Source organism: Callorhinus ursinus, unplaced genomic scaffold, assembly GCF_003265705.2.
Source record: "Callorhinus ursinus isolate GAN/ISIS: 27379988/994484 unplaced genomic scaffold, GSC_fseal_2.0 scaffold31, whole genome shotgun sequence".
Taxonomy (NCBI): domain Eukaryota; kingdom Metazoa; phylum Chordata; class Mammalia; order Carnivora; family Otariidae; genus Callorhinus; species Callorhinus ursinus.
In genome coordinates, this window is record NW_027397093.1 from 16669874 (window position 1) to 16693365 (window position 23492).

General features: G+C 33.8%; 1 protein-coding gene across 7 annotated transcripts in view; it reads left to right on the forward strand.

Annotated features, from left to right (window-relative positions):
* The window catches only part of HERC4 (HECT and RLD domain containing E3 ubiquitin protein ligase 4), a 130104-nt gene that overhangs the window by 35228 nt on the left and 71384 nt on the right, over positions 1-23492 (forward strand). For 5 of the 7 annotated variants that reach the window (XR_003204082.2, XM_073878926.1, XM_025850288.2 and 2 more), the window contains exons 5-7: positions 1134-1355; positions 2441-2532; positions 11183-11313. Coding sequence is in view for 6 of the 7 variants with exons in the window: in XM_073878926.1 (XP_073735027.1) it covers positions 1134-1355; positions 2441-2532; positions 11183-11313 (445 nt within the window). In the remaining variant the exon portion in view is untranslated. Of the gene's footprint in view, positions 1-1133; positions 1356-2440; positions 2533-11182; positions 11314-23492 lie in introns of those variants that run through there. The other 2 variants (XM_073878929.1, XM_073878930.1) reach the window with 1 other exon arrangement.

Sequence of the window (23492 nt, forward strand, 5' to 3'; positions counted from 1 at the left end):
ATGAAATGAGCTTGGAAACAGGTAGATTATATAGAACATTACAGACCTTGTTAAAAGTGCTTATCCCAGTGTCATTGGGAAGGCTCTGATAACTATTTCAGTTAGTCACATTTATCAGATCTACATTTTAATAATATCTCTTTGTATATATATACAGATGTCTGCTAGTATGTCCATAAAATATTTCTGGAAGTACATACCAGTAATTGGTAAGAGTGGTTGTCTCTTGGGAGAGGACTCAAGATCTAATTTTAGAGGGAAACTTACTTTTAAATGTATACTATTTTATAGTATGAATTTTAAAAATAGTTATTAGTGTGTCAGTTATTAGTGCCATTTAATAAAATAAAAAGATGTCTAAAATTGCGAAATAGGGTGACAGTTGGGGGGAGCAAAAGTGACAAGCAGAGATGGTGAGGAATGGATCTATTTGCCATATTTTCTTTAGAAGGAAAACTGTATATTATGTGGTGATATATGATAGACTGATTACCAGTCTGTGTATAAGGTAAGAGATGAGAGTTCAGCATGACTCTCTGTGTTTATGGCTTGTGCTACTGAATCAGTTATAATATCATTTATTGAGATGGAGAACACGGAGAATAGGTCCAGATATGGGAGGTAGGGTGGGGGTCATAAATTGTTTGGAACACACTGAGCTGGAGGTGCCTTTGTAATATCCAAGCGTAGATGTCAGATAAACAATTAGATACATGGGTTTATTACTCATAAGAGTGGTCTAGTCTAGTGATAAAATTTTGAATGTGATCAGTATACAATAACTGAAGCCTTGAGCCTGGTTGAGTGCCTCTTGGGATAAATCACAGAATAAAAGTGAGACTTGAGAACTATTAAAAAGGAATGGTCCTATCTTAAGAAACATAAGGAAATGAGATTACCCTCAGTTATGTGACTTACCCATTCATTAGTAAAGTGGGTCAGACTTAAAGTGTACTAATATAGAATGTTCTTCTAGGTGGTATTGTGTTTCCATATAAGAAATAAACTTAATAGAGGAGAATATGTATTTCCATTTGATGAGAGGGAGAATGTCCCAAAGTGACTGATGATCTTCAAATGAAATTTTTGTGTGTGTGAGGAAAATAGTTAATTTTGTAATTTCTGTTTTACAGCAAGTGAAGTCTTCTGTTGGGGACAAAATAAATATGGCCAGTTGGGTTTAGGCATTGACTGTAAAAAGCAAGCTTCACCACAGCTGATTAAGTCTTTGCTTGGAATCCCTTTCATGCAAGTTGCAGCAGGAGGAGCCCATAGTTTTGTACTCACCCTTTCTGGAGCTATTTTTGGATGGGGACGCAACAAATTTGGTCAACTAGGTCTTAATGATGAAAATGGTAGGTTCTCATTATTTATAGATAAAATGTACTTAAAAAGAAATGATCTTTTGAGATGGATCAGTGATTCTTGATGTCAGAAAGAAATGTACCCAAGTCTTCCCTGATGTGGAGAAGGGGATGAAAGATTTATTTAAAAATTCCATTAGATAATATTTTTAAGGGATGGTGGGAATGCCAAAAAATACCGTTTTGTCACAAAATAAACTCTAGAAAGTATATCTGGAGAAATCTTTATTGTTAGATGTTCATTAAAAGAAAGTTGTGAAAAACATTACTTCAATTGGTAATCACATTATTGGCCACCATTGGTGGAAAGAAGTTGTAAAATTATTCTGGAAAGTAACATGAAGTGTTAGTCTATTTGAGTTTTTCAAGGAAATATTAAAATAATCTGAGTCCTTAAATCTTTATTTTGAAGCTTCACTTTTAACATTGATTCTAGAATCTTGAAAATAAAAAATTTGAATTTTAAAATTTATAATTACTTGAAACAAGTCAGGATCTTGGAACTGATTTTTCGTAACTACATTAATTCAGATGCTAATACCTGAAATACAAAAACTAATTTCATAAAATTCAACATAATTGTCATGACTTAAGTGGACAAAAGTGAGTTGTTGGTCTAGTAACAACTGGTAATGATAAGCAAAAAATACTCAGAATTTTAAAATATTTTGTTCTGCATAAGAAAAATGTCAGATTAGGACATATTTCTTTTCTGCTACAAAATAGCAGAAAGTATAATTTTCAAGTACTTAAATAGAATCCTGTGAGCTTAATTATCATGATGTGAATATAAAGAATGATATTAGAAGCAAATAGCTTTGAAATTCCTTGATTTCTAGTTCAGTGCAGATTGGTGTTAAGGCAGTTTAACACTTAAATTACTCTTTAAAACCCTCTATCACAGCAGCATGAATAGAAAGACCTGGGAACCCAATTAAGTAGGGTTGTACTACAAAATCATTGAATCAAGTTAAAATTATTTATCACTGCTGAGCTTGGGAAGCTGTAGAGGAAACACATTTTAGAAGAGTTTTAACTTAAAAAATACCGTTAACGTCTCTTGTTGGAATTTTCAGATAGGTATGTTCCTAATTTACTAAAGTCACTAAGAACTCAGAAAATAGTTTATATTTGTTGTGGAGAAGATCATACTGCTGCACTAACCAAGGTATTGTACTCCTATAAAACTTCTTTATTTTTACTCATGGAAGTTATTTATAATTAGTGAATGTTTTCATGATATTTACATTAAAACTCGAGTGTTACTGATGTCTAAAATGTAATTTATCTTGAAGACAAGAACTAGATTATTGTCAAAAACAATTTTCCTTAATTTTCAACGTTGTTTTATGTTATGAAATGTGAATTATGATCTATTAAATGTGATAATATGTATTGAATTTCTCAGCTTTATGTGAAATACTGTTTAAATAATATTTTGAATGAAAATTTCTTTTTAGTTTGTCAGACTTGCCAGCCTCTGTGTATCAATCCCGTTTATATTGCATAACTGCCTAATTTTAATTTAACTCCCACTTGGCTTGTAAATACTACATAACAAGTAATAGAGGAGAATGAATCTATTAACCATAGGCTAAGTATTATGCAAACAGTTATAATGAGCTTTCATCACAATCTTGTTAATGGTTTTAACTCTGTCCTGTAACTTTCTTGGGTATGTGCCATTTCGTTATCAGGACTTTATAGTTCTCTAGTGATTAGAAGTAAAATGAAAATAAACACATTAAACTAACCTTTACCAGGAATATTATTTTAGTCATGTTAACATAAAGGAACTGGCACTTTTTTTATTAGCTGAATTAGAAATGAATGTTTTTGCTTCTTTATCTTTCTTCTGCATAATAGATAATATTAGCAAGACAAAATTAACTTCTAATCAGACTTCTACATACACAAAATTCTACACACCCACATTGGGAATTTTTTTGATAAGAATTATTCTTAGCCATTATCAAGTATAATATACTCAGAGTACTTTTAAAAATATGACTAATTATAAAAGGTGATTTTTAAAAACTTATTTGCTTTTTAGTAAGGAAGTTTTATCTGCTAATCTTACTGTATTTTATTGATTTTTATTCAAATTACAAATGTAATCACTACAGTTTTAGTAACTCGTGTTGGCAAGTTATAAATCTAGTCATTCTCTTCTGTCATGGGGGGTTAGAAGAAATAAGGCTATGCTGAAATAATACTAAAAAATATTTTGTATATTATCCCTTAGGACTAGCTTTGTGGTAGAAAGACTCACAATGTTACTGCTTATCAAATTCAGCCCTTCAGATAACCACTTAACTCATTTTCCCAGGATATGTAACTATTTCTATCTTTTTTTTTTTAATTTTAATATTCTGTATTCCTCTCAAGATAGTAGCTGGTGATACTTGTTCACTGGAATTTTTGGTGTGTATTATTTTTAACAAAATCAGATAGTTTTAAATATCCCAACAGGAAAATATTTTATTTTCCCTTGATTTAAATTAGAATACAGTTCCATATCCATATAGCTTTTGTTTTTCTGGAAGAGCTTTTTGCAAATAAATTAGGATTGTTTTATGAAGCAGTTTCCTTTTGCAAAACCTACCTTAGCAATTTAAAAACAGACTTTAAAAAACAATAAATGTAAAGACATGTATGTTAATGGGTGTGAACACACTATCATAAAGATGTCAGATTTTTTCAAGTTCATTTACAAATTCCTTACGCAGATCATATATACATACATCTTTTGACTTAGCAATCCTCGTTTTAAGAATCTGTCCTAAAGATAGGAAATTATATAGGCACAAAGCCATTTATTGCGGCATTATTTTAATAGCAAAAGAATGAAAGAATGCAGATGTCCTTCAGTTGCAGCCTAGTTAAATAAACTATGGTAAACACACAGGACTTGTGAAACAGGTACTTACAAGTCATGTTTATGTGACTTGTAAAATAGAATGAAGCAGATCTCTATATTATGCTGTGGAATATCTTTAGGATATATTGTTAAGTAAAAAGGTACAGAATAGTTGCCTTTTGTATAAGCGGGGGTAAAAGATGAACATGTTACATGATATTTATATTTTTAAAAATTTAATAGCTAGGTATAATGTACTTTGCTTTACAGTTTACAACATAAATGTTTTTAAGCAATTAAAAAGTTTTAAACAATTGTTTAAAAATTGAAAATAAAAAAATACTAGTGGCACAACTCAAAAGAATTCTTTTAATTAAGTCCTTTTAAAATACAGTATTTTGTTGTATATCAATAGTAGGAAATAGCCTAAAGACAAACTGAATTCACCCAAAAATTTTAAACTGCCTTCTGTAGTCTTGTTAGTAATAAAATTGATAGTATTATTCTCAATATATTACATACAGGATAGGATAAAGCAAATAAGTACTTTACTGTCATTAGAAACTATAACCTTCAGTTTAAAAGAGATATGAAACAATAGGAATTAAATTAAAATCCTGTGATCTTTACTTTTAATCACTTTTAAGAGTATTTTTATATACTCTTATTCTTTTCCTTCTAAGAAAAGTGGTTTTTTTTTTTGCCATGACCACTGAATGATCCTAGAAGTAACTAGCCATGTACAATCTGAAAGCAATGGGCATCCCTTGATTATTGTAGACTCTATATGAAAAATAACCAGGGCTTCTTAGAGAAGAGTCTGATTTCATATCTGGGGGGAAAAAAGTCTAAGAATAGCCTTGGGTATTATGTGTTACAAAAAAGAGGACCAAGGTCATGTCAGAGGGACAACATCCAGGAGATTTCACAGAAAGAAATACCAATGGCAATAAGTGGAAATATACCAAATGTATAAAAATCCATGATTTCGTTATGATACTTTTCTTCCTGAAGTCAATACAAAGCAAACTTCATTGCTTATCTTTGCAAGTTGCTAGGACAACAACTCAGTTTTTAAAAAAATTAGTAAATGAGAAAGAAACATTTCCCCTGCATCCTATTTGCAGATTGTATTTCAGAGTAACTTAATAGTTGATGAATTAAGTTCTCTGTAGAAAAATTCCAACCAATAAATCTAGAAGAAATAATAAGATTAGAAAATCTCTATACTCCCTAATAGTGGATCAAGACAAAGATTGAAACATTAAGCTTAATGTGGATGAATTAGTTTGTGAAATTTGTTAACCACTTAGTAACATTACCAACCAGACATATACTTTGGTGTGATATAATAAAATAATCAGGAAAATTTAAACATGGCCTCAGTATCAGATATTAAGAAATTAAAATTAAAGGGGTCAGTTCATGAAGGGGACATAACAACTATACTTACTGCACCCAACATAAGAGCACCTAGATAATACTAAGCAAATATTAACAGAGCTGGAAACAAAGAGACAGCAGTAATAGTAGGGGACTCCAGTACCCCACTTTCTTTTTTTTTTTTTTTTAATATTTTATTTATATATTTGAGAGACAGAGAGGGAACACAAGCAGGGGGAGTGGGAGAGGGAGAAGTAGGTCTCCCACTGAGAAGGGACCCCGATATGGGGCTTGATCCCAGGACCCTGGGATCACTACCTGAGGTGAAGGCAGCCACGCAGGCGCCCCTCCAGTACCCCACTTTCAACAACAGATAGGTCATCCATATTGGAAAGTCAATAAGGAAATATAGGACTTGAACTATACTTTATATCAAATAGACCTAACAGATCTACAGAGCATTTCCATCCAACAGCAACACATACACATTCTCCTCAAGGACACCACAGAATATTCTGCAGGAGAGATCATATGTTAGAGGTCATAAAACAAGTCTTAACAAATTTAAGAAGATTGAAATCATATCAAGTATCTTTTCCACGTGATAATGATATGAATCAATAATAGGAACTCCTGAATAATCGGTGGGTCAAAAAACAAGTAAAAGAGAAATAAAATATCTTGAGACAAGTGAAAATGGAAACACAACATACTGAAACTTGCGGGATGCAACAAAAACAGCTGTAAGGGTAGATAGTGATAAACTGTTATCACCGCATATCCTATAAAGCAATAAACAGCTACATTAAGAAAAAAAGAAAAAGCTCTCAAAAAGATAGCCTTTAATACCTCCAGGAACTATGGAAAAAGAAAACCAAACTAAGGCCAGAGATTGCACAAGGAAGAAAATTACAAAGGTCAGAGCAAAACTAGAGACAATACATAAGAAAAGATAAAACTAAGAACTGTTTTCCTGAAAAGATAAAAAAATCGACAGATCTTTAGGGAGACTAAGAAAAAAGACTTAAAATCAAAAATGAAGAGGAGACATTACAACTGATACTGCACAAATAAAAGGATTATAAGAAACTACTATGAACAATTATATGCCAACAAATTGGATAGATAACATAGATGAAATGGATAAATTCCTAGAAACCTCCAAACTCCCAAGACTGAATCACGAAGAATAGCAAATCTAAACAGAGCTTTAACTAGTAAGGAGATTGAATCACTAATCAAAAATCGCCCAACAATAACAGAAAACTCCAGGACCAGATGGCTTCACTGGTGAATTCTGCCATTTAATAAATAATGCCAGTCCATCTCAAACTCTTCAAAAAGTAGGAGGGAACACTTTTAAATGCATTTTATGAGGCCACCATTATGCTTATACCAAAATCACACAAAGACACTACAAAAACAGTAAAATTACAGGCCAATATCCCTGATGGGCATAGATACAAAACCCCTTAACAAAAAACTAGCAAACGAAATTTAACAGTACATTGAAATGATCACATACCATGATCAAGTGAGATTTATCCCTGAGATGTAAGAATGGTTCAACATCTGCAAATCAGTCAACACCACATTAATAGGATGAAGGTTAAAAGTCATATGATCATCCTAATAGATGCAGGAAAAGCATTTGGTGAAATTCAACATCCTTTCATGATAAATATCCTCAGTAAAGTGGGGCGCCTGGGTGGCTCAGTAATTAAGCGTTTGCCTTCAGCTCAGGTCATGATCCCAGGGTCCTGGGATCAAGCCCCACATCAGGCTCCCTGCTCAGCGAGAAGCCTGCTTCTCCCTCTCCCACTCCCCCTGCTTGTGTTCCCTCTCCTGCTGTCTCTCTCTGTGTCAAATACATAAATAAAACATTTAAAAAAATTGTCAGTAAAGTATAGGAGGAATATGCCTCAACATTGGCCATAAATGACAAGCCCACAGCTAACATCATATTCAGCGGTGAAAAGCTGAAAGTTCTTCCCGTAAGATCAAGTGTAAGATGAAGATGCCCACCCTCATCACCTCTATTCAAGATAGTATTGAATGTTGTAGCCAGAGCAATTTTAGTAGAGAAGAAGAAATAAAAATACATCCAAATTAGAAAGGAAAAACTAAAATTGCCTCTGTTTGCAGATCACATATTATATATAGAAAACCCTTAAGACTGCCAAAACTCTGAACTAATAAATGACCAGTAAAGTTTCAGGATACAAAGTCAACATAAAAAATTAGTACTATCTCTATACACTTTAAGAGCAAACTCTGAAAGAGAATTAAGAAAGCAGTCCCATTTACAGTATCATCAAAAACAATAAAATACTGAGGAATAAATTTAACCAAGGAGTGAAAGACCTGTATACTGAAAACTGTATAAGACATCAATGAAAGAAATTGAAGAATACACAAATAAATGGAAAGATAGTGCATGTTCTTGGACTAGAAGAATTTTGTTAAAATATCTGTGCTACTGAACGTGATCCACAGGTTCAGTGGAACCCCTATCAAAATTCCAGTGGCATTTTTACATAAGTAGAACAATCCTGGAATACATATGGAACCACAAAGACCAGGAATAGCCAAAGCAATCTTGAGAAAAAAACAGCAAAGCTGGAGCATCAAGCTCCTGATTTCAAACTATATTACAAAGCTATAGTAATCAAAACAGTATAGTACTGACATAAACACAGACAGACCAATCAAACAATAGATAGTCCAGAAATAAACCCACATATATACAGTTAACTAATCAGTGACAAGGCACCAACAACACACAGTGGGAAAGTTTGGTCTCTTCAATAAATGATGTTGGAAAAACTGGGTATCTCTATGCAAAAGAAAGAAATTGAACCCTTATTTTTACCATTAACAAAATGTAACTCAAAATGGGTTCAAGACATGAGTCTAAGACCTGAAACTAAAACTCCTAGAAGAAAACATGGGGTGAAAAGCCCTTTGACACTGGTCTTAATCATTTTTTAGGTGTGACACTAAAAGCACAAGGAACAAAAGCAAAAATAAATAGGTGGAACTACAAATGAAAGAAGTTTTTGCACAGCAGAGGACACAGTCAATGAAATGAAAAGGCAGCCTATGGAATGAGAAAATATTAGCAGACCATTTATCTGATAAGGAGTTAATAATCCAAAATTTAAAAGGAACTCCTATAACTCAATGGCTAAAAGAACCAAACAATCTAGTTTAAAAATGGGCAAAGGACCTTGAATAGGTACTTTAACAAAGACTATAACAAGTGGCCAACAGGTGCATGAAAAGATGCTTGGTGTTAACCTCACAATCATCAGGGAAATGCAAATCAAAACCACAGTGAGAGAACACCCCACATCTGTTAGGATGACTGTTACCCAAAAAACAAAGGACAAATATTGGTGAGGATGTGAAGAAAGGGGGAACCCTTGTTCCCACTGCTGGTGGGAATGTAAACTGTGCAAATAGAAAACAATATGGAGGTTCCTCAAAAAATTACAAATGGAATTATATGACCCAGCAAATTCCACTTCTGGGTATATACCTGAAGGAAATAAAAACAGGTACTTGAAGAGATAACTGCACTCCCATGTTCATTGTAGCATTTTTCACAATAGACAAGAAACAACCTAAGTGTCCGTTACCAGATGAATGGATAAAGAAAATGTGTGATGTGTACATATATATGCGCATGTGCATGCACGCGCGTGCACATACACGCACACACACACAGGAATAATACTCAGCCACAAAAAGAGGGAAATACTTCCATTTGCAACAACATGGATGAACCTGAAGGGCATTATTCTAAGTAAAATAAGCTAGAGAAAGATCATGTCATTTATATGGGGAATCTTAAAAAAAAGAAAGTCAAACTTGTAGAAATGGAGAATAGAATGTTTGCCAGGGGCTGGGGTGGGGGTAGGGAAAATGGGGGGAAATTGGTCAAAGGTACAAACTTTCTGTTATAAGATGTACAGCGTGGTGACTATAGTTAACAATACTGTATTCTATGCCTGAAGTTTGCCGGGAGAGTAGATCTGAAGCATTCTTATTCATACAAAAAAAGTGGAGATGATGGATGTGTTAATTAACTCCTTTGTGGTAGTCATTTCACAATGTATATGTATGTGAAATCACATTGTATGCTTCAAATATATAGTTTTATTTGTCAGTTCAATCATTCCTAAATAAAACTGGAAAAAAATGATACCAGTTACAAAAACCATAAGAAATAAAAATGAACACTTTTGCCATTTCTGTTAAAAAAGGAAGTTAATATTTTGTAAATGTGATAATAGTATTACTGTGTTACATATTTATGTATGTGAGAGGTATATGCCATTAGAGATACATACACATTTATAGGTGAAATGATTTGATGTCCACAGTTTGCTTTAAGGTACCCTGAAAAAGGAAAATGGCAGGGGCATTGATGAAACAAGGTTATTTAACTTTTGCTGGTTGTTAAAGCCAAGTGATGGTTATTTGATGGTGTGTGTGTGTGTGTGTGTGTGTGTGTTTGTATTTATATTTATATATACATGTCTTCACTTTTATGTAGTTTGAAATTTTTCATGATAAAAAGAAAAATCAATTTCCTTACATAGCCATATATATACTTACACTATTCAATGATGAAAGCAGAATATAAAATTGTATATAAAGCTACAACTCTGAAGAAAAACAGTTGAATTGAAAAACCAATTGTGCTTGTGTTAAGCTGTCATCACAAATTACTTTTTTATATACATAACCTAATCCAGTTGTGTGTTTTTACCATAAATTTTTAAAAGACTATATAGTCGACCCTTCAACAACACAGGTTTGAACTGAATGGGTCCACTTATACACAGATCTATTTCAACAAATATATTGGTAAAGTTTTTGGAGATTTGCAACAATTGGAAAAAACTCAGGTAAACTGTGTAGCCTAGAAATACCAAAAAAATTAAGTTAGGTATTGTTTATGTTATCAGTAAGGTTTTCAGTCAGAAGTAGGCTATTAGTAGTTTTTGGGGAAGCAAAAGCTGTGTATGGATTTTTGACTGCACAGGGGATTGACACCCCAACCCCTGAATTGTTTGAAGGTCAACTGTGTATTGTAGCAACTGTGTGTTAAAAATAGCAATATTTGTGCACTCTGGTTTAATTGCATTCTTTCTGCAGTGGCTTTATATAAAAGCATAACTAGTTTGAAAACTGAAGATGATACCATTTTTAGGTTTTGTGATATTTTATAGGTATGTACTTGGGATTCAACAAGATCCTGATTATAATGATCGTGAAAGGCAATGCAAAAAATGATTAGTATCTCTTTAATGATGGCTTCAGCTCAATATAATGATAAGAACATAATTAAGTACTTTTAAAATATTTGAAAATAGCCTGCAGTTCTCTTAGGTTTAAGTCATTCTACCTTGAAAAGTCAGCTATTTGTTAAGTTGTTAAGTTAAATTGTGAAGACAATAGAAGAGAAAAATTGACTCCATGTATTAAAGATTAACCTATTTTCCTGAAGATTATTTTCTTTTATCAGGCCTTCTAATGATAAAGGGTTTTGTCTTTTTTTTTTTAGGAAGGTGGAGTGTTTACTTTTGGAGCTGGAGGGTATGGTCAGTTGGGTCATAACTCTACCAGTCATGAAATAAACCCAAGGAAAGTTTTTGAACTTATGGGAAGCATTGTCACTCAGATTGCTTGTGGAAGGTAAGCTATTATATGAGAGAATCTTAGTCTCCATAACACAATTATTTAGGAATTTTTTTTTTTTTTAACAGTCCAGAGGTCTTTTATTTTTTTACATCTACCCAGTCATGAATTTATAGGGAGTGGGTTCCAGCAGCTGAAGCTTCTTTCCATTGGTTCTCACAAAGTGTACTTCTCTGGGTGGAGCAGGCTGGCAGTTCAGTTGGATTCAAGTACTCCTTTCTTTGGCTTCCTTTTTTTCTGATCATTTTCCTTTACATATTTCAGAAAGCTCTATCTGTCTCTCAGTGCTTAATGTTTTCAGCATGCACAAAAATTTTCTAGACAAAAAGAATCTTGCCCTTGTTTATTTACAGCAGTGCCAACCGCATGCTGGGTAACATTGTAGACTTCATTTTGCCATGGTAACATTGGTGGGGCATTGCTTTTTGAATAGTGCCGGTCCCCTTGATGTCTACAGTATAACCTTTCTTGTGGATTTGCATGTATGTGGCCAACGTAATAATTCCATGTTTTCTAAAAGGCCTGGAGAACGTACAGGGTGTCTCTCCTTTTTCCCTTTGTGTTGGTCATTTTACAAATTACTGGAAGATAGCAGTTCCTAGCTGAAATAGGGATTTTTTTTTTTTAAACAAATTGTTTAGCAGTTTAGGAATCTAAGATAAAAACATTCTTCCCTAAATGCCTAATTTGCTGCTCAGGAGTAATAGTAACAGGAGAAACAGTTTTTTCTACTGATTATTTTACTTTTCTCTATTTGAAATAAATTTATCTGGGACAAGATATTAATAATGAATATGTAATATATTTATTGTATATAGCATCACACTTGAAGGGAAAGTACAAATCATCGTATTTTTCTTTTTCTTTTCCACCTTTTTTTAATTTAAAGAATGAGGAAATTGAGCAGTTAATTATTTAACACATAAAATTAGTTATTGGTAAAAGTTGAATTGGAATACTGGTTCCCAGTTCTTGGGAGTAAATAGAAGAGTCACAACTTTGAAATTGAGCTTCACCTTTGGTGGATTAAATTAGGTGGACTGTCAAAAAACAAAGTGTACTTTGTTTGACTAAGCTTAATTTTTTCTACGTAGTAGATATCCATATACAATATGGTTCAGTTTTGCCAACTTTTAACTTCAAATACTTGAAATCACACTGTAGGTAGTCTTTGGTGACTTCTCTTTTTTAACATGTTACTTGTATGATTGATTATCTGTATGTGTGAAGCTGTGGTTCTTCATCATTAGATCTCATTGCTGTGTTTTATTCAGTTACATGCATATATAATTATTTACTCATTCTATTACTTACAGGTATTTGGGTACTTCCAGTTTTTGGCAATTACAAAAAAATGTTGCTTTGAACATTTATTATATGATATACATAAACCTTCATATTTCTAAATATATGCCTGAAATGGATTTCAAGGGATTGCTGGGTCATAGAGGATACTTACCTTGAAATTTTGCGGGTTAATGTCACTCTATTTACCAGAATGATTATACCAATTTACATGCCCGTTAATATTGCATGAGAATTTCTGACACTCTGTGTCCTTGTCCCTATTTAGTATTGTCAGACTGAAATTTTTGCTAATCTCTTGGGTATATAGTGTTACTTAATCATGATTTGAATTTGCATTTCCATGATTTGAGACAGATTGAATTGAATCTGTAGATCACTTTGGGAAGTATTGACATCTTAACAATATTAAGTCTTCCAAGCCATGAATAGGAGCTATCTTTTCATTTATGTCTTTAATTTGTTTCAGTAATTTTTCTGTAGTTTTCATTATCTTTTAAATTTCTTTTTGGATTGTTCATTATTAGTGTATAGAAATGGAACTCATTTTTGCATGTTGATTTTTGTATCCTTCTGCGCTTTGGTGATTTTGTACACAGATAATTTTACTTCCTCCTTTTCAATTTAGGTGCCTTCTATTTCTTTTTCTTGCTCAAACTTCCAGTACTGTGTTTAATAGAAGTATTCAAAGTAGGCATCCTTGCCTCGTTCCTCATCTTAGAGGAAAAGCTTTCAGTCCTTTACCATTGAGTATGATGTTTGTTGTGGGTTTTCGTATCTGGTTTTTATTATGTTGAGATAATTTTCTTCTATTCTTAGTTTTTGAGTTTTTTTTTATCATAAAAGGGTGTTGAGTTTTGTTGATTTTTTTTTTTTTTTCCTGCATCAGTTGAGATGATGATGTGGGTTTTTTTCTTCATTGTCTTAATGCTGTAAATTACACTGATGAAATTGTGTATGCTGAACCATCCCTGCATCCCTTTGGCTATGCTGTATAGTTTTTTCATTATTACTACTGAATTCTGTTTGCTAATACTCTATTGAGAATTTTTGCATCAGTACTCAATAAGGGATAATAGTCTGTAGTTTTCTTGTAGTGTCCTTGTCTGACTTTGATATCAGGACAATGCTGGCCTCATAGAATGAATTAGAAAGTTGCACTCTTCAGGTTTTTTGGAAAAATGTGAATAGGATTGGTGTTAGTTCTTTAAATGTCAGGTAGAAGTCACTAATGAAGCCATTTGGTGTAGGGCTTTTCTTTGTTGGGAGATTTTTGATTATTGATTCAGTTGTTTTACTATTTATAGATCTGTTTTAGTTTCCCATTTTTTCGTGATTTAGTATTAGTAGGTTTTGTATTTCTAGGATTTTGTCTGTTTCATCTAAATCATTTAATTTGTTGGCAAATAACTGTTTATAGCACTCTCTTATGATCCTTTTTATTTTGACAGCATTAGTAGTAATAGCCCCCCTTTTATTCTAATTTAATAAGTTCTTTTTTCTTGGTCAAGTTAGCTAAAGTTTTGTCAATTTTGTTGATCTTTGTAAAACCAACTTTTAGTTCCATAGACTTTTGCTATCTTTCTATTCTCTATTTCATTTATCTCAGCTCTCTTCTTTATTACTTCCTTTTTCTGCAAGTTTTGTGTTTAGTTTTTGTTTTTTTTTAAGGTCCTTAGGTTGTCAAGTTGGGTTGTTCACATGAGATCTCTCTTCTGTTTTTTTGTTTTGTTTTGGTTTTTTGTTTTTGTGTTTAGGTAGGCTCCATGGCCAGCATGGAGCCCAGTTCGGGGCTTGAACTCACAACCCTGAGATCAAGACGTAAGCTGAGATCAAGAGTCGGAAGCTTAACTGACTTAGCCACCAGGCACCCCAAGATCTTTCTTGTTTTTTAATGTAAATTTCCCCCTTAGTACTGCTTTCCCTGCATCTTTTGTTTTGAATGTTGTGTTTTCATTTTCATTTATCTCTTAAGTCTTTCTAATTTCTCTTGTGATTTCTGATTCATGTTACTGAATTTCCACAGATTTGTGAATTTTCTAATTTCCTTATGTTACCGAGTTCTAACATCATCCCGTTGTGGTTGGAGAAGATACTTTGTATGGTGTCTATCTTTTAAAATCTATTGAGACTTACTTTCTGGCCTAACATAGGATCTAATGTGGACAGTGTTCCGTGTACATTTGAGAAGAATGTGTATGTTGTTGGGTAGCGTGTGTGTCCTGTTAGATCTAGTTGACCTAATTGTGTTGTTCAAGTCGTCTGTTTCCTTGCTTATCGTCTGTGTGGTTTTTCTATTTATTATTGAGAGCGGGGTTATTAAAGTCTCCAACCATTTATTTTTTTTTAATTTTTTTATTGTTATGTTAATCACCATATATTACATCATTAGTTTTTGGTGCAGTGTTCCATGATTCATTGTCTGTTCATAACACCCAGTGCTCCATGCAGAACGTGCCCTCCTCAATACCCATCACCAGGCTAACCCATCCCCCTACCCCCTCCCCTCTAGAACCCTCAGTTTGTTTTTCAGAGTACATCATCTCTCATGATTCGTCTCCCCCTCTGACATACTCCCCTTTTCTTCCTCTCCTGTTATCTTCTTCTTTTTCTTTTTTCTTAAAATATGTTGCGTTATTTGTTTCAGAAGTACAGATCTGTGATTCAACAGTCTTGCACAATTCACAGCGCTCACCGTAGCACATACCCTCCCCAGTGTCTATCACCCAGCCACCCCATCCCTCCCATCCAACCATTTATTGTAGAATAATTTCTTCCTTCAATTCTTTCAGTTTTTGCTTCATATATGTTGATGGTCTTTTATTAGATGTGTAAATGTTTTAATTGTTACCTTTTTGCTGTACTGAACCTTTTGTTAAAATACAATGTCCTTTGTCTCTTGTAACCTTTTTTGATTTAAAACCTATTTTATCTGATGGTAGTGTGCATGATTTGTAGATCTTATTGTAATAGTATGTTTAGTTTTGTAAGAAACCACCAGACTGCCTTCTAAAGTGGCTGTATCGTTTTGTTTACCCATGTTGGTTAATTTTGTTTTCCTTTAAATAGGCCACACATCCCAATTTCTTTGTAAGCCCATATATGCATGGAGCTGTTTCTGTGATCTTCATCTTACTCCTTCAATACCTGTATCCCTGTGCCCCTTTCACACTATATAAATTTTATGACACTGTAATTCTGCTGTTTGGAATAAAGCAGGTCCTTTTTGTCATATCCATCAAGAATGCTTGGGTTGGAGGCACCTGGGTAGCTCAGTCAGTTAAGCATCTATTTTCAGCTCAGGTCATGATCTCAGGGTCCTGGGATCGAGCCCTGAGGTGGGCTCTCTGTTCAGTGGGGAGTCTGCTTCTCCCTCTCCCTTGTCCCCCCCTCCACGTGCGCATGTGTGCGCTTTCTCAAATAAAATCTTAAAAAAAAAAATGCTTGGGCTATTTCTGGCCTTTTACTTTCATGGAAATTTTAATATCAGCCTGTCAGGGTTCTCCAAAAAAATTTTGGGGGGGATTTTGATTAGTAGTGTTTTGAATCTCTAGATTAATATGTCGAAACGTTGTCTTTATAATTTTGGCTTTTCTAATCAACTTCCAAACTTATTTTATGTCTTCTAATTAAATGTTTAAGATTTTTCATCATAAAGGTCTTGTATATCTTTTGGTAATTTTATTGCTAGAGACTTCTTTATAATACTATTATAAGTTCTACTTTCAAAGGTATCTTTGGCATGTAGAAATAGTTGACGTTTATATATTAATTTTAAATCCAACCACTTTGGTAGACTCTTATTAATAACCATATTATCTGTGAATCAGTTTAGTTTGTTTCTTCATTTATAATACTTATGCTTAACATATTTCTTGCCATTACTAATGTTCTGGCTGGGACACTAGGATAATGTTCACTAGAAGTGCTGAAGCTCGGGGCACCTGGGTGGCTCAGTTGTTAGGCATCTGACTCTTGATTCTAGCTCAGGTCATGATCTCAGGGTTGTGAGATCTAGCCCTGCAAGGGGCTCTGTGCTTAGGATCCTTCCCCGACCTTGTGCTCTCTTGCTCTCAAAAAAAAAAAAAGGTGCTGAAAGATCAAGACATCCAGACATCCTTGTTCTGCATTCTCTCTGTGGGAAAGCTTTCAGTATTTCACAATTCAGTATCATGTTTGCCGTACATTTTTTGTAGATACCTATATCAGATTAAGGAATTTCTCTTTTTTTTTTCCTAGTTTAGAGGGATTTTTTTTTAAATGAATGGATGTTAAGTTTTTAATGTTGATCTTTCTGAATCTATTGAGATAATTTATGATTTTTCCCCTTTAATCTGTTAATGTGGTGAATTCTATAAATGGATTTTACTAACTAAAAACAGCTTTATTTTTCTGTAGTAACTCCAATTTAGTCATCATGTTATCATTTTATATAGTGCTGCATTTGGTTTGCCAGTATTTTTAAAATATTGTTTTTATGTTTATTGCTGAGCTTGGTTTATAATTTTCTGTTCTTATTCTTTTAGCCAGATTTTATTACTAAGGTTATGCTAGTCTAATAATATATATTGAGGATTGTCCCCTTGTTTTCTGTTTATTTGAAATAGAACCACTTTGGAAGTTAGTAGACCTTGTCATTTAAAGCCATCTGCGCCTGGTATTTTATTTTTTGGAATTTTAAAAAACATTCTTCAGTTTCTTTATAAGGCAGCTTTTAAATTTTTTTGAGTCAGTTATTTGTAAGTTAAATTTTTCCATTTTTGCTTAAATTTTAAACATATTAATGTAAAGTTTCCAATGTCTGTATTGGCCTGTTGCTCTGTGCAAACAATTATGCCAGTGACCTATATTAAGAAATGTTTGTCTCTTACTCTGTGGATCGTTCTGAGACAGTTCTTCTTTGGGCCATGGGTTAGCTGGAGCGGCTCTTATTTTTGCTGCACATTACAGCTGGTTCAAGATGCATGTCCATTAAGGGAGACTTTGCTCAGTCTGTGGCTAAGAAGGGTGGCTTTGTTACTTGTCTCATTTCAGGCCAGAGTGACAGTGGCTACCTTTGGGTATTTTATTCTCTTGGGAATAACACCTGTACATGTACATCTCAAGCTTCTGATTGTATCACATTTACTAAATTCCTATTGACCAAAGCAAATTACAATTACATGGCCAAACCTAAGGTTAAGGTAGGGGAATACATGCTGCTTATCTCCCATCAGGCTGTAACAGGACTGTGTATATTTAATACTACAGGATAGTAAAGAAATGGGATTACTATTTCAGTATACCACAGATGCACAGATCTTAAGGTTTTTTTTTTTTTTTTAATGTTTGTAGGCTCTGTAGTGATCTCCTTTTTTTTTTCTTTTTTGAAGTTGGTAAATTATCCTTTCTTTCCTGATCTCTTTTTTAAAACCTGTGTTTTCCAGAGAAACCTCTGGAAAATTTATCAATTTTTCATTTCATACCTTTCGGTCTTCATTCAGTGGTGGGATGCAGTGTTCTGTATATGCCCAGTATGTAAAATTTTTCTAACAATGTTCAGATCTTCTATATGGTGTTTTGTTGTTGTTGTTGTTGTTTGTTTTGCTTGATCATTTTTAATCAGTTAACAATAAATATTATACTGTCTCACACTGATTATTTTCAGTTTCTTCTTGTAGATCTAACAATTTTTTATTTTGAGGCTATCTTGATTCTTGAGTGCATAAAATTCCAGTTTTATCTCTCCTTGGTGAATCGAACTTTTCATCATCGACCTCTAAACCTCTAGTAAAATATATATATATATAAAAAAATTTTTCTTTTTAAAGTCGGTTCCATGCCCAGTGTGGAGCCCAGTACAGGGCTTGAACTCATGACCCTGAGATCAAGACCTGAGCTGAGATCAGGATTTGGATGCTTAACTGACTAAGCCACCCAGGCACCCCAATACTTTTGATTTTTTAAAGTCTCTTTTATCTGATGTTAATAGAGCTGTATCTGCTAATATATTTTTTCCTATTTTGTCTGTTATATTCATTCTTTACATATTTGTTCATACATATTCTTTTACTTTGTCTTTCTGCACATTCTAGATGAATATCATGTAAACAATATTAAGTTGGATCTTTAAAAATGTAGTCTGGCAAATTTGCCATTTGCAACATGGATGGATCTAGAGGGTATAATGCTAAGTGAAATAGAGAAAGACAAATACCTTATGATTTCACTCATATGTTAAGAAACAAAACAAATGAACAAAGGGAAGAAAAAGACAAAAAAGCAGACTGAAACATAGAGAACAAACTGGTGATTGCCAGAGGGAGGGTGAGTGGGGGAATGGTGAAATAAGTGAGGAGGATTAAGAGTACATTTATCATGATAAGCAATGAGTAATGTGTACAGTTCTTGAATCACTATATTGTACACCTGAAACTAATATAACACTGTATGTTAACCATACAGGAATTATAATTTTAAAAAACATAAACTTTAAAAAAATAAGAATTATTGAATCATTATATTTTACACCTGAAACTACTGTAACACTGTATGTTAATTATACTTGAATTAAAAAAAAAATCCACTTTGGCAATTTTGCTTTTTAAGTGGACCATTCTGTTTGTTTTATAATTACTGATATGTTTGCACTTAAACTTGCCGTAATATTTGTACTGTTTTTGCCCTCTATTTTTAATGTTTCATTTTTTTTCTTTTCTGTTTTGCTTTTCTTTAGATTGATAATTTTTTAAGTTAGTTTAATTCCCTTTACTTGTTTGGAAACTATACCTTCCTTTTTAGTTGTTACATTAAACATAAACAGAAATAACATATATCCTTAATTTATATTAATAAATACCTTTCTCTTTTTCCGGGCAATATAAGGACTTCCATTTACCTTTCCCATCTTTTCATTCTCTATATGTATTAAACTTCACAAAAACATTGCTTCATATAGTCAAGGTACATTTAGAAATACCTGTATATTTACTACCTTTTTTTTTTTCACTCTTTATATTTTCTAATTCCTTTTGTCTGAACACCCTTTGGAATTTTCTTTGAGTAGATCTACAGACTCTTATGTATCTAAAAAATGTTTTATTTTACCTTCATTCTTAAATGATATTATTCGGTTATAGAATTCTAGCTTGGTATAATTACTTTCAATTCTATGAAGATAATATTCTGTTGTCCTTTGGCTTTGGTTGTTGTGAAGAAGCCAGCTATTAATCAGTATGTTGCTCTTTTGAAGGTAATGTGTTTCTTTTTTATCTTTCTCCAGTTTTGATTTCATTTGTCAAAGTATGATTTCCTCATTCTCTCATGGGCTTCTTGAATCTGTGGAATAATATCTTTGATCAGTTATAGGGGATTCTAAGCTATTATCTCTTTAGATATAGCTTCTCCTTTCTTCATGGGACTCTGGATGTGTATTGAATCTTCTCCCTCTGCCTTGTAGCCTTATTCTTCATTTTCTACATTTTTGACCCTCTTTGGTGCTTTCTTGATTGTTTTTATGATTTGTATTTTAGCCTATTCTTATGCTATATCAGTATTTCATTAAACCTATCCTTCAAGACCTTGATTTTAGTTATTTTGACTTCTTAGTACTCGTCTTTCTGACTGGTTCTTTTTAAAATCTGACATTTTTTTTCTTTAGTGTTTCCAGTTGTCAATTTTCACGCTTGGCTTTTATTTCTTGGACACTAAAAAACTATTGAACATAGTTGTTCTACACTCTTGTGTTTGATAATTCCAATATCTAAAATCTTTAGGATCTATTTCTATTTCTTTTTTTCTGCTAAATTGTGTTCATGGTGCCCTGTTTCTTTGTATGCCAGTTTTGTGTGCTTGACCATGTATTTGAAAAATTATGGGAGTGATTTGACAAAAGCTTTCCCTTCCTTTTCCCATATATGGACTAGAATTTATCATAAAAAGTAAATGAAAGCTCATCGTATATATGAGCCAGGGGTGCTTCTATTGTAATTTTGTTTATACTGTTAAAGTTATACATGAATATATGTTCCCAAAATTTAGAGAGTTTATCTTTTCTTGTTTATCTACTTCATGCATAATTCATTAAAAGACTATAAAGCAATATTTTATTTATTTACTTTTTAAAGATTTATTTATTTGAGAGAGAGAGAGAGAGCTTGTGCATGCACGTGGTGGGGAGGGGCAGAGGGAGAGAATCCCCGGCAGACTCCTTGCTGAGTGTGTAGCCCAACGCGGGGCTCAGTCTCACAACCTTGAGATCATGACCTGAGCCAAAACCAAGAGTTGGATGCTCAACTGACTGTGTTTAACCAGGTGCCCCTAAAAAGCAATATTTTAAAATAACTTTTTTCAGGTGAAATACTTCATCAGTCCCTTGTGAAATATCACAGGTGATTTAATGTTATCTAATTTTGTAATCCTTAACAAGTAGAATGATTGGGATAGTTATTCTTAGCTTTATGAGCTCAATTCTTTTTAGTAATTTAATTAATTTATTCAACTATTGTATTGGGGGAAAATTTTCAGTTATATATTGATTAAGATGTAAGGATTTATCTGTAAAGGGAATGTAGGTAGATAAATGGTATCTTGGCCAGTTTTACTTCCAGGTAGTCAGTACAATAAGATCTATTAACTTCCTTATGGAATAATTGCCGAAAGCCTCCCAAAGGAAGCAGCTGAGGAACACCAGAAATGTGAATCCATCAAGGTGATGATCCAAAAGTAAAAGGTTCAAATTCTAGTGGTATAATATCATAGTGTTTTTGAGGTATTATATCAAATCTAGGACTTAGGATGGTTGTTTATTTAGTGGCTCTTAACTCTGACTTCATGCTGTTTATCTTCTGGAGAGCTTTTAGAAACGTATATTATTGGGGCAGCTGGGTGGCTCAGTCATTAAGCATCTGCCTTCTGCTCAGGTCATGATCCCAGGGTCCTGGGATCGAGCCCCGCATCGGGCTCCCTGCTCAGCGGGAAGCCTGCTTTTCTCTCTCCCACTCCCTCTGCTTGTGTTCCCTCTCTCGCTGTGTCTCTCTCTGTCAAAAAAATAAATAAAATATTTTTAAAAATGTATATTATTGCCTAGGTTAACCCCTAGGTGATTCCAATATGCAGCAAGGTTTAAGAACCACTCCTTTGGTATACCATTTTGAGGAGGAGTTTAGTGAACTAGTATTGCAATAATTTTTCAGCTGTATGTTCTTTCGAGATATCACAGTGGTTGCTTCCTGAAGGAGGCAGACTGGGCAATGTTAACCCCTTCTTCAAGCATAGCAGTTTTTCTGTTTTATATGCTAGGATTCCATTTAACATTTCATTTGTTAAAAGAGTTTCCTTGGTTAAAAAATTCTGATTTCCCTTGGCTCAAAGGTAAAATGGTTCTTAGATTCTACTTAGATTTTCAGTAATATGGCAGACTAGATAACTTGAAAACACTTTGATTCAAAACACCTTTTTAAATAACAGGTTAGTTTGCCAGAAACTAAAGGGAATGCCGCAGGGCAAAAACAAAGAAATCTGAAAGCTATTGGTGTCTGTTTGAACGGACTTTGGAGGTGCCCTGAAAGAATTTGCCTGTGTAGGTAATATATTAATTAGCCTATATTGCTAATCAAACCACCCTGAAACTTAGTGGCTTAAACAGGTTTTTTTTTTTTTTTTTTTTTTGCTGATAGTTCTTTGATTCGGTAATTTGGGCTAGGCTTAGCTGGGCAGTTCTCATCTTAGCTGGACTCAGTTCATCAGCTGATTATCTGGCTAGGGGCTGGGTCGTTTGTCATGGTCATAGCTGGGACAGCTTGTTTCTGCTCCAGGTTATATGTCATCCTTTACACGCTAATTTTGGATTGGTCTCAAGCTAGTAGAACAGAGTTCTAAAGAGAGAGAGGGAAAGAATGCAAAGCCACTTGTAAGGCATAATGTCAGATCAGATACACTGTTATTTCTGCTGCATTCTGTATTCAAAGCAAGCCACAGGTTAGAGCCCAGGTTTAAGACATGGAGAAATAGATTCCCCATCCTTTTTTTTTTTTTTTAAGATTTTATTTATTTATTTGACAGAGCACAGGCGGGGTGGGGGGGAGGGCGGTGGGAAGCAGCAGGCAGAGGGAGAGGGAGAAGCAGGGTCCCCGCTCAGGGGGCTCCATCCCAGGACCCTGGGATCATGACCTGAGCTGAAAGCAGACACTTAGCCGACTGAGCCACCCAGGTGCCCCAGTAGATTCCCCATCTTGATGGGAACAGCTGCAGAAGTCCTATTGTAAGCATAATGGGTATAGAGAGAGGAATAATTTTGGCTCTTTTGATAAACAGTATACCATAGAGGGCAAAGGAGTTTAGGAGAGGAGATGAGACCTGAGAACTGATAGAAGCATTAGTGAGGCCTGAGAAACCATCTCCTCTGAATAAAACCACATCATGGAAAGGGTTCACCATGAAATATTCCCTTGCTAGCATAAGGAGACTTTTCTGTCCTTGGTCTAGTTTTGAGTTTGAATCTCCTCTGAGAATCTGTAACCACAGGACTACTGTAAGGTGGGTTTGGGGCTTGTCAAAGTCACCCTGGGTTGGTGTGTATGTATTAAATTTCACAATGTAAAATGCGTTTTAAATGAAAAACAGGGTGGCAGATTTGGGGTAAAAAAAAAACTTCTAGAAATGGGATAAAAATTTCATCATTAAAATTTAAAATAAAGTGGGTAATTAAAACAGCAGGTTAGACACACTGCTAAAAAGAAGAGTATGATTTGAAAAACAGATCGAGAGAAATTACCCACAAAGGGGCACAGATATAAAAGAGAGATTAAAAGACAGGTAGGATATATTGAGTAGGTAGGATATATTGGGAAGTTGCAACATTTGTATAATACTGTCAAGGAGAAAATAATTGA